This window comes from Henckelia pumila, chromosome 2 (genome assembly GCF_033568475.1).
Source record: "Henckelia pumila isolate YLH828 chromosome 2, ASM3356847v2, whole genome shotgun sequence".
Lineage (NCBI taxonomy): Eukaryota > Viridiplantae > Streptophyta > Magnoliopsida > Lamiales > Gesneriaceae > Henckelia > Henckelia pumila.
Genome location: NC_133121.1, coordinates 183,495,990 through 183,508,666, shown reverse-complemented (window position 1 = coordinate 183,508,666; position 12,677 = coordinate 183,495,990). Strand labels below are relative to the sequence as shown.

The 12,677-nt window shown below is 32.1% G+C and overlaps 1 protein-coding gene across 1 annotated transcript; it reads left to right on the top strand.

Annotated features, from left to right (window-relative positions):
• The first annotated feature begins 415 nt into the window (after window positions 1-415).
• LOC140883117 (ACD11 homolog protein) lies at window positions 416-3,365 on the top strand. Its single transcript, XM_073289451.1, has 5 exons — window positions 416-700; window positions 810-1,056; window positions 1,855-2,027; window positions 2,282-2,427; window positions 2,976-3,365. The coding sequence occupies exons 1-5, from the start codon at window positions 645-647 to the stop codon at window positions 3,080-3,082; spliced, it is 729 nt and encodes a 242-aa protein (XP_073145552.1). The 5' UTR covers window positions 416-644; the 3' UTR covers window positions 3,083-3,365.
• Window positions 3,366-12,677: the final 9,312 nt, after the last annotated feature.

Here is a 12,677-nt window from a genome sequence, read left to right as displayed (position 1 = left end):
ATATATATATTTATTATCTATATTTATTTATATATAATTTTATTTTTCGAGTTTGAGCTCGAATATCTTGAAATATACATGAGTCGAGTTCAAGTTTGAAATTAATTACTCGATCGAGCTCGAGTAGACAAAATACGAGTCGAACTCGAGTAGTATGGTGCTCGACTTAACTCGTTTGCACGTCGGATCATTAAAAAAATTGAGCAGTAAAGCAACACAATTTTTTTTACATAATTTTAATTTTGATAAAATATCATTTAATTATTTTAAAAATATAAAAATAGGATCTCTATATTCTTATTCTTATGTGAAGTTTCAAAATCCAATACCGCGTACACGAGGAATATTTTTAATGTTATCAAATAGGAATAAAAGCAATATGAAAAAGACTAATGAAATAGGTCAAATGGAACAGATGCCAACCTAACGACTTTTCCATGGCGCCAATTTGCTGAAACCAGAAACTACCTCCACGTACAATATTTATAGCAGTTTCGTGGCGGCCCGCAGGCCCGATTTCCTGACCCGATTACCCATCTCGTGTATAAATTGGAACCTGCATTGAATCCTCTATACCTTATTGTTCATCAAGGATTTGGGTCTGCTTTAAGGGTACACCGCAAGATTCGCGAACCCATTTAACAATGGCCCTCAAATTCCGTTCCCTTTTTTCGAGAACAGAGAGATTTCGCGCAGAAAAGTAAGTTTTCGAGATACCCTTTACTCCGTTTTTGTGTTTTTTTTCTGGGACAACGATAATTTTGTATGATCGGTTTAAGGAATATGAAAATATGTGGTGGATTTTGAAGGATGGAGCAGGCTTCTGCTAGGATTTCCAAGGATGAGGATGATGATTTCGAGGACGCCGCCTCTGAATTGACGCCGTTGTCGGCGGTGGCGGATTCGTTCGAGGATCTTTCGGCCTTAGTGAAGTCTAAGGGCTTCAATCACGATCTTGATTTGCGGACTTTCTGTGATGCTTGTTCGCATGTTTCGGTTCTTTTTGGTTGTTTGGGGATTGCCTTTAAATTTGCTGAATTGGAGTATGTTTCGAAGGTTAGTTCTGTTACACTGATCTCAATATTTTCCCCGATTATTAGGGCTTGTTCGTGCTTTTGAACCCTGATTGCTGATCATGTGCGATTGCATTAGATATAATTTTGATGTTTGTGTGAAACTTTAGTGCTTATATTGTGTATTTGAGTGTTATGATCCAAGATTGTGCCTTTCTTCTAAAAGGTCAAGTACAAGTTTAGCATCCAGTTGTGGATTTATTAATTTTTCGTGATTCTAGCACTTGATTTGATTCGTAAAAACACGAATATGGCTGGCTTTCTTTGTTTATTGAGTCATTCTCCTTCTGATGACATTAAGGTATATTGCAAGCGGCTTCCTGTTATTCACCTCGCAATCATCTGAATTTGCTTGTACAAACCATGAAGTTTTGTTGAAGCTGGTGGAGAACTTGCTTAATTTCTTAAATTAGTATTTGGCGACTATGGAGATTGGAGAAGCAGATTGAGATTATATAAAGTTTACATGTTCATGCAGTAGGCTGAAATCATTGGGGTGGAAACATCACTAGACTTCGAAAGCTCTTTAAATGGGGAAATTACGCTTCATCGTTCTATTCATATTGATAAAAATATGAAGCCATCATTATGCTTAATTTCTTGCAATTATATGATGGTAGACATTTACCGAGTTCTTTGCTTGATAGCTTTTGATTTGGTCAATCTGTATCATATATGCTGTCTTTTCAGATGAGAGAACCTTGGACCTTTTCTGTTATATGCCTTCATTATCTTTTTTTGTGGTGACTGTTCTGATTTTTCTATGGTTAATTCTTTTCAGGTCAGCGATCTAACCGAAGCAGCAGCCAGCTACGGGACACTAAATACTATACTCCATATTGATGTGCTAAATGACACAGTGAGGACATCGGGAAGTCTTTCACGTAATTTACGCAGAGTTAGGCAGGGTCTTGATCTCATCAGAGCTCTATTCCAAAATTTTTTGTCATCAGAGTATGTTTAGCTCCTTCATTTTAGTTCGTGCTGTAAAATATTATTGTTTCACATTATTGAAACGTCTAATGATGTCCTTTGAATTTTTTCGAGCATTTCAATTTTCCCCATTCTTTTAGTTTGAGATTTCCTGCTAAGTAGTCAACTACGTTATAAAATGTGTAGCTATCATATTGCTTCGTGTTTCTCGATGCTCCTTCAATTGTAAAAACTCTTATCAATCTTGCAATTAACGATGTGTTACATACATACAGCTATTACTGCTTAAAAGATGCTGCTTCGGAAGCTTATACGACAACATGTGCGATGTATCACACATGGGCAGTTAGGACTGCTGTTTATGCTGGGATGTATGCCCTGCCGACGAGGGACCAGCTGCTTATCAAGTTGAATGAAACCGGTGAGTTTACACATAGTTCTGCCTTAAATTATTTCTAGTTTTACATTTCGTGAAGATAGATAACTTTGAGGTGCTCCTTTTGCAATTTCAAAACAATAAAGTGGCCAAAATTAGTCAGACGAATTGGAGCAATTCATATTAGTTAGCATGATTAAACAACTCTAAGAATGGCACGAAAAATGGTCGGTAACCGAATGAGTGTGCAGTTTATCACATCTGAAACACTGTATTTGTAGGTACTCTGTCAAAAACCGATCAGTTTACCTTCCTGATGCATGGTTGAGTATTATTTTTAAATTTATTGTAGGAAATAATGTATTATGAAATGAAAGATGTTTAATTTCAGTCTCTAGATGGAACATCTATTTTCTTAAGCCCGGATATATAGGTCATCTTGGTTTCTAGTCTTTTCTCCATAAGCTCAAAAATCGATTCACAGTTTTCTGGACACAAACCGGACCATTGATGGAATTTGGGTGATACTCTTGGATGTTACTATTTTTACGGATAAAGTCTAACGGGTCAGCGATGTTACATCGTTTTTACAGACGAATCTGCTGAGAGGGAAATGCAAAGATACATAGATGCCTCACTGCCGATCATAGAATACATCGACAACTTGTACATTTCAAGAAATATCAGCTTGGATTGGTAAAATTTGTGTCTCATCTCAAAGGTTCTGCAGCCTCGTCCTCAAAGGGATAAAAATACATCATGAATTCTATATCTGGCAACGAATCAATCCAGGATCGAATTAGAAATGCTCGAAAAACTGATGTCTTTGTGTGGTGGTTGTCGCTAAGCTTACAAGATTTGTAGCTTCAATAACATTATTTTATGTAGCTAGAACTTTTAGATGTTACAGTAGTAATTAATGTTTTAGTTCACATCATCTGGTGCATGGTATGATATATTACCCCCTGGAAACCTTAGTTTCTGTTTAATTTAAACATAAACTCGGAAAGATGACAAAACAAGAAGATGCTTATTCTCTCTTAATTGAACTTGAAACCTCAAAAGATCATTTATTTTTAAAATTTTGATATCCTGGATACCTATAACTAGGCATCTATGGGTGCCGTGAGATATCCGTAAAAACATCTTGCAAGAATTTAATGTTTTTCACAAGATGTTCTTGTGAATATCTATTTAAGAATTTCTTGATTTTCAACTTTTAAAGAGGAAAGAAGTAGAAATTTGGAATAACAAATTCGTTTTCTATTTTCGTTTTCACAGAGTAAAATTATCGAAGCTAGTATCTACAATACATATAATTTAATTTTAACGAAAGACTATCTAATTCGGAGTCAAAAAGTCAATGAACGTTTGCTTAGACTTTTAAGATGCTCAATAATTGTATTGTCTACACTACGTATTAACTAAGAAAGTATGAATTATTTTGGTCAAATTGCCTAAAATACTGTCTGTTTTTCCCCATGAAAATATATATAAACTCAAACTTTATTAACAATTTTATATAAAAAAACATAATATATATTTTTTACATTCATATCATTAATGGTAAAAATAAGAAAAAATTACAATTTTGGTCCAATAATTTTGTCACTTTGTGATTTTGGTCATTTATGTTTTTAAATTTCAGTTTTAGACATGTTCCGATTTTTGATAATTTTAGTCTTTTTATGCTTACGTGACACTATACGCGTCAGCTTAACATTAACGTTGAATTGATGTCAAATCAGCCCCACGTCAAAAAGGGCTAAAATCCAAAAAAAAAAAAAAAAACAAAGACAACATTTAATAAGATCTTACACTATTGTTATTACCCAAATAATATATATGATGATCAATATTTGTACATATAAGCATAATTAATACGATATTGTTGATGTGACAAATCATGAAACATTGGATTGATGGTTATGATAAAACCCTTAATGTAGATTGAACCTACAAAAAAAAATGTTCTCGAACTACATGTGCCATGAATTACAACTCAATAATGCATGTGACACGTTTCGATTTGATATTTTCCTAAAAATAATACTCCCTCCGTTCCAATTATATTGTTCACGTTTCTTTTTTTATTTGTCCCAAATATATAGTTATATACCATATTTAGTAATTTTTTACACTTCTTTACTAATATACCCCTATTAACTACACCTTGAAAATTGTGCACTCATTTTTTAATACATTAAATAAGGATACAATAGGAAGTCTATATAAAATTTACTTTTTGACAACTTATAAGCTGTTTTTAAAAAAGTAAGGGGGAAGTACTTTTTTCAAAAAGATCTTATTTTAATATTCTATCTCTCTAAAATATCCTTGAATATTTTCATAAATCTCCATCATATCCTCCACCCATTAAATATTAAATATTATTTTTAAAAAAAATTACAAATCACATAAATTTTTCTAAAGTAAAATATTAAAACAATTTTATTTTTTAATATATGTTTATTCTAAAACTATTTTCGTATGTGTATAACTCAAAATTTTATTTTCATAGAATTATACCCTTTTGGTAATTTTGACAATAAAAAGATCTTATAATATCAAGCATATCAACATATTTAAGTTGTTTAAAATATGTTTATCCAAACACTTTAACAACTTATTTTTAAAATAAGTTCTAACAGATTATAAGCTCATAAAATAACTTTTAAGCGCTAGGATCGTATAAACTCTTTTTAATAAGTTTAGCCAAATACCCTCTTAATCTGTGTGAAAAAGAAAAGAGAACAATATATATGAGACAGAGATAGTAATAATCACTCATTGCTCTCCAATAAGCATCGATTTCAACGCATTCTAAAATATAGAAAGGACAGCACTTAAACTTATTTTGATTTGAATTTTTCAGTCCGAGTTGTAAATAAAAACATGTATTCGGTAATATAATAAACTCGTTTTCGAGAATTTCCGAAACTCGGAGGCTTAAACATTTACGAAAGTTTAATTATTCTTTTTTAAAGATGTTATCGTGTTATTGGCTCCAAATGTGACATAATTGTGATTTTACATTAGCCTACTGGTTTCTCTTTTCCATATATTTTAACTTTCCCTCACAAAATATATATCCATCTATTTTTATATGTTTTGACAACATGACTAATGATGGGTTCTAATATCTCTTTATACATTCACGTAGCAAGAAACACTGATCGGAGTCATGATCAGTCGCCGCCATAACCTGCATTAGGGAGACAATTATAAATTTACGATAAAATATGTCACGTAATATCTCCATCAAATTTTTTAAACCATACAGTTACTCCAACTTTTAAAAAAGTTTTTTCCTCAAAACTTACATCAATGATAGCCACAGTAGGGGATAGTTTCGTTTCACTCCACAGTACACCTTCCCTTTCTTTTTTGGTTTTTTATTTTTTTTAATGTTTTTGGTTTTTTTTTTTTAATTTTCTAATTTCCTATTTTCTTTATTTTTTTAAAAATATTTTGTTTTAGTAGCATAATATTTTTTATGTTTCATTTTTAATTTTTTTTTCTTCTCTATTTTTTTTCCAATTCAATTTTTTGAAAATTATTATAGAGAAGGAGACTCGAATATATAATAAAGTTCAATTTTTTTGATCTCTTGGATGTCCAATTTTCTCCTAATTGTACGGCTGCGGAATTTTTTATTTTGTTTTCTAAATTTTAATGATATTTAGAAAGAAAAAAAACTTTGATATGTAAAAAAATTTATGTGGAAAATAATCATCCATATAAAATGAAATGTTTTTTTAATATAATTTTTATCATTATTTAATGTAGACATCATTTGATTTATTTCTATATTTTCTTGAAGTCATTAATTTCAATGGAGATGTATCTAATACATATTTTTGATTAATTAGTTATAAGTAGTATACAATAAATTTATTTATGAAATTACATTTTTATCCGCCAATTAAAATGACCAAAATAGTTAATCTATGAAGTTGGTGCATAATTATATTATATAGTATAAAAACATAAATTATAATAAGAAAAATTGAATAGCTCTAGGTAACATTAAAAATGTAACATGACTAAAAATAAAACAAATAATCATTTTAAATTTCAATCATTACTCATTATATCTATACTATATATAATAATTGAGCCCTTAGAGAGACTACACAAATTTTTTTTTTCCAAAATTGCACTTATACTAAATATGTAAATTTGATTCTATTTGTTCATATACTACATATAATAGTTGAGCTCCTTAGAGAAGGGACTCCAACTTTTTTCAAAATTGCTCTTATACTAAATATGTAAATTTGATTCTATTTGTTCATTTTTTCATGTTTTTCTCAACTAACCATTATAGATAAGATACATAACTTTTAAATTTATTTATACATTATTTTATAAATAAAAAATCATAATTAAATTATCATATTTAAACTAATTAATGAAAAATAAAAATATATTATTTATATATCGTATGTGCGGATAAATATATTATAATATTTTATACAAACATCGCGTGTGCGCGATTATACTAGTTCCTAGTTCCTACGAAAGATGAGATCAAATTAAAAAACAATTAATAAGCATATTATATATTAAAACTAATTTTGTAATTTTAATTAACAAGTTATATATATTACATGATAAAATTTAAATAAAGTAATTATTAGAACACAAAAACAAGTAAATTTATAAATGATAATTGCTATATCTAATGCGTGATGAAAATAAGTGTGTACGAGGAATTAATAATAATAATAATTGTAGCAGAGTACCTCAACAATACACACGAACATTGGGGATATGAGAAATCTCGGGGTTGCTCTCATCGAATTCTTCTCCAATCCACATAAACTTCGGGGATATGAGAAATGTCGGGGTTGCTCTCATTCAATTTCTCCTTAAGCATTCTACTACACCCATAAATACGTAACCATGTCAACCTGTAGAGGTGTCGCAAGCAGCTCACATCCCTTAGCTTTTTGTCTTTGTTCTGCTCCGATTCCTCACACTTTAGAGGATAAACATATGAGGGGCTGGAACCAGTAAGCCACGAAATTCAATAAGTTAAATCGGTGCATGTCCTGAATTCTGTTTTTTTTTTCTTCTGAAAATATAAGAATGTTGAGTTCAGTTCTGTATGAATGCATAAGTTAGGAAATGTTTTTACGCGTGTTATTCCATCATTTACTGTGTGACACCCATATCACTCACCCACCTTGAACCACCAACTCATATAAGAATGAAGAAGAGCTCGAGAAGCACTTGGGCTCTAGAAAAAAGGCGTTGGGGCTCTAGTGCAATTTTTACAAAATTTAGCTTTACGAAGTTTTGTGCTAAGGCGTCCAAAAATGAGCGCTCGGGCGCTGATCGACGATTGTTTTTTCTCCAAAACATAGCAAAGGGCGCTAGGGCTCCTAAAATTAGGCGCTTGAACTTCGAATTATTTCTTTATAATATGTTTTTCTTTCTGTCATGTATTTTTGGTCATTTTCCATACGTTTTGGTAAGCCTGTCGTTAGCCAACAAACTTAAAATTCCTACTCCCTAACAAAACGAGTATAGTAATGAGTAGGGTCGAATCCACATGGAACAAATATTTATTTCTTTCAAGTAAATGTAACTAAAAGGGGGTTTTTGGTTTTCAGAAATTAAAAAAAAATAAGACTAATGCAAGAATTAACTAAACGAGATGAACAAATAATTAAATGAGAAATTCAAATATTTTACCAAACTTTGATTCAAGTAATTTCCGTATTTTAATTATATCACTGGTCATCAGCTAACAAATAATTTATTCATGCAGTTTCTAGCAATTAACCTTAAAATCATATTGATAGCCACTAAGATTTTTGTGTTCTCCTATTTTAATTGACCAAACCCAGCATCCAGTCAAAACTTATCAATAACCAACTGGGCACGATAGAGTTCCATATTGATTAAAAATAGCTTTTCGATTTGTGAAAACAGTTAATCCTAAAATCTAACAATCGAGATAGCTGCAACTGTTAAATCTAGTTTCATTGATTTATTTAGATCAAACATGTTATGATAGCACAACACACCTAATCTATCGCTACTCAAGTACCAATCATTCATGACAATTACGGATCATTGAACTCATGATTAACAATAGAAAATCATAAATCAAATTAATTTGTCAGATTAATTGACCCACAACTTTCATGAAAATAAATCATAAATCAACAAATACCATAAATAAACAAGAACATCAATTTAAACCAAAACCTCACAGTGATAAATTGAAATACAAGAAATATTCCTTGAATCATAAATAAAAACTTAGCCAAGCATAGTTGGCTTCATAATTCTCTAGAAATATAAAAGATTAAACCTAGAAATTATGAAAAGAAAAAGAAAAAGAAGAAGAAAATATTCACTGTCTTTTGCCGTGCAAATGTGCAGAACACAGAAGCAGAGCAAAAATCTAGAGATATTGTTTTTAAATAGATAATGTAGAGATATTGTTTTTAAATAGAAAATCTCCAACTATCTTTATTTATCTAAAAATCTTCTCTTCAAAATTCTTTCATAAATTAAATACTATATTTATAAATATGGTATTTTCTTCTCAAATTCTGAAATCTTCAATTCCCATAAAACAGTAACATCGTAGTAACTTAGCGCGCCCACGCCTTGCTTCAAAACCTCTTCTAGTTTGCTCAATTTCTCAAACTTTCCTCTTGGCAACTCCAAATGTAATAGAATTCAACTTTTTAGCCCAAGTTTTTGCCAAGATCATCAAACTTCCTCCAACTAAAAAACATGACAAAAACGCACCAATTAACATATGCAACAGACAAAAACCCGAGAAATATGATACTAAAAATATAAATATTATGAGCTTATCAAAATCTCCCACACCTAAACCATTCTTGTCCTCAAGCATATAATAGTTCAATCTATCATCCCAACTCATCATCCTCCTTTCTCTTCCTCAACCAATCCCAAACAAATATTCATGCATCTCATGCATCACAACAATCCAAAAGAAGAAATTCTCCCACCAACATCATAGACAATCAACTCAATCAATTGTATCAAAATTAAAATGTATAATGTCCAACAACTCCTCATGGGATTCACTCATTGCACTCAACAAAAATATTTTTGGTGTATATCAAAGAAAACGCTCATGTCAAAACATAGAAGATTTTTTACCATAAGCTTGCAAATATATCACGTCTTTTTCACCAAATGAATGAATTAAAATGCATGATCAAAGGGCATAAAGATGGTTGTAACGGGGCTAGGGGTAAGGTAGGATAAAAGGATAAAATGGCTAATAGAATTGAAATAATCATATAAAACCTTTCACAAACACCAATCCACCCAATCATTCATCTGTAGTCCATAAAAATCTTAACATCCAATAAGTTCATTCATTACTCTTCATTTTTTTTCATTCTCTTCTCTTTTCCTTTTTGACTCCCTTTTTTTCGTATTTTCTCTTTTTTTTTTTCATGTTTTCAGCATTCTTTTTTTTTTTTTTTCGAGAATTTGAAATGTAGAAAAGAGAATTATAAGACTCGGAGCATGAGTAACTAAGTCTCCACAATTTTTCACAGCTTTTGCTTCAAATAGTGTCCTATGTGAAAAGTTTACATGATTTTTCAATTCAAGGTTCAACAATGAGATAATCAATAAAGAAAGGATTTTCATGGCTTGTAGTGTGGGTAAATAGAAAAGTATCAGACTCAAAATTGGCTCACTGAGGGTATATGCATAAAGGTAGGCTCAAAGAAGAGGCATGTGAAAAAATTTGTTTTAACCTAGGGCCCTTACTTTTTGAACAATGCATTCAATCCATCAAAGAGGTTAATGAGAACATGTATAACAATGAAAGTTCTAGAAAAATCAACAATGCATGACAAACACACAATCAAGAAAACAGAGCATGATATAGTGATTGCTCCTTGGCTCAAATCTCACCACAGAATATGGCTATGTGTTAGACCCATACATTTATCCTTTCAACCAATTATCAAGAGCAACTACCCACAATGCAGCAAAGAGAATACAAAAAATAATTTTTTTTTTTTGTTTTAGAGGGGATCAATGTCATAAGTATCCAGGATTCAGAAAAAAGAAACAATAAGCATGAAATAAATACCTCTTGGACAGAAACTCACAAAATAAAATAACACAAACCCCTAAAAACCTCCCACACCTAAATCAGGCATTGTCCTCAATGAAATACATAGATGCTCAATTAAACAAGAAAAATATAGGGATAAGTAGAGAACACCCCTGGAAATTTTGAGCATAAAAAAAAAAATGCCTTCTATTGCGGAGGTGGTGGAAACGGTGGATCAAAGCCCATGTGCCGATAAAATGCCAGATGATTTTTCTCCATTCTTATCAAGTGTTGCCGGATATCAGAAATTTCCTCGATGAAGCGTCTGGTATACGGTCGAGAACCGGATGGTGGTGTAGAAATCGGTGATGGTGGACGAATGTCCAGTGGCTTGGGCGAGATATCGGGATCAAAATTGGTCTGGCTGGACATCGCTGTAGCAGGACCTGGTGGAAAAAACGAGAAAACTCCATGTACTTGTTTTATTAGTCTCATACTCTCTAAACAACGCAAATCCAAAGGATACATAGGACAAGCCACATGCAAATTATTATCATTAAAATCAAGCAATTTGGCATTGACAGCTAGTGCAATAATCAAGGAACCAAGAATCAAATGACGTTTATTTGTTACTACACTAGCAAATTGTGAAACCAACCAATAACCAAAATTAACTTTTTTCTGGTCTTCCATGCACCAAAGGAAGAAAATTTCAGATTTTGTTAGCACACCTGCAGAATCTTTTCGACCCAAAAAATTAAAAGCCAAGAACCTATGAATGTATTTCCAAGCTGGATCATAAAGGTACGAGTTCTTGGACTTACTTGGGTCATAATCTTTTTGGTTCGATGTAGCTCGATAAACAAGAATGGGAGTAAATTTGTCATCATAGTCACAAGCACTAGTCAAATAATCATCAGTTTTAGCAAATTCTTCGGTGATAAAACCAAAGGTCATATTAAATTCAGTGATTGATAATTTGAAAGTGCGCCCCATCAAACGAAAACGAACTACTCCTGGGCTCGAGAGTGTAAAATTTTCAGGTTTGACAAATTCAAAAGTAGTATAAAACTATCGAACCAACTCAATATATGCAGGACATGATATAGAATAATATGACTCCCACCCAATGTTATGAATTAATTTCAACACTTGATCCTTAATATCTAAGGTTTCCAAGGTGGGGTGATCAATATACTTACAGGGAATTATCTGTTTTTGACAAATCAATTTGTACCTATCCTTTTCCGCCTTTTTAGTAAAAACTAAGTGACCATTTAAATCAGATTCAGAAGGCAGTAAGACATTCATTCCCTTTCCCATTCGAGCCCTTTTATACGTAGGAGATGAACTAGATTCATCGACTCTCTTTTTTGTAGCACTAGACTCTCGACCCATGATCCCAAAAAAATATTTTTTTTTCAACAAAGTATCTGGCAACAATGAATCCCAATCACAGTAGTAACACACAATCAATCAAATATTGAGCAAATAAAAAGGGAAGATATATCACCGATTTGTTATTTGTGGAGGCGCTGGCAGAGGTTAAGAGAGGCAGCAGCGTGAGATAAAGGTCAGCAGCAGTGTCCCTGGTTAAGATGGCGGAGTGAGGGTTGTGAACGGTGGTGGAGAGACGCACAGGCGGGGATGATCTTGAGGAGTCGCGGCCGTGAAGGAGAAGAACAGCAGCAGCGTCCTTGTTGTTCGGCGATTCGGTGATGATGATGTGGAGCGTGCGCTGTCGTGAAGGAGAAGAACACGGTGCCTGGTGATTGTTCAGACGGTTGAAAAACAGGCGATGTCCGGCGTGGAGATGACAAGAGCTGATGATGATTTCCGATGAGGATGATGATTAGCAGCAGCGATTTGAAGGTGATGCTTATTATTGTGATAATTATAATTATTAATTAAATAAAACTTAAGCAAATTCGAATTTTTTTTTTCAAAACAGAAAATGAATTTTAATAGGGCGTGGGCACGCCTTGTATAAAACTATTTTCTGAAAATTTTAAAGATTTAAAGAAAAAAATTTGATTTTTTTGTACAAAAAATGATTTTTCATAGGGCGTGGGCACACCTTGTAGGAAAATATTTTCTGATTTTTTTTTTTCAAAAGCAACCATAAACAAAAATAATAATAATGAAAAAAACAAAAAAAAATGTTGGGTTGCCTCCCAAAAGCGCAATTTTTTTAGCGTCGTTATGCTCGACGTTACCAATTCCC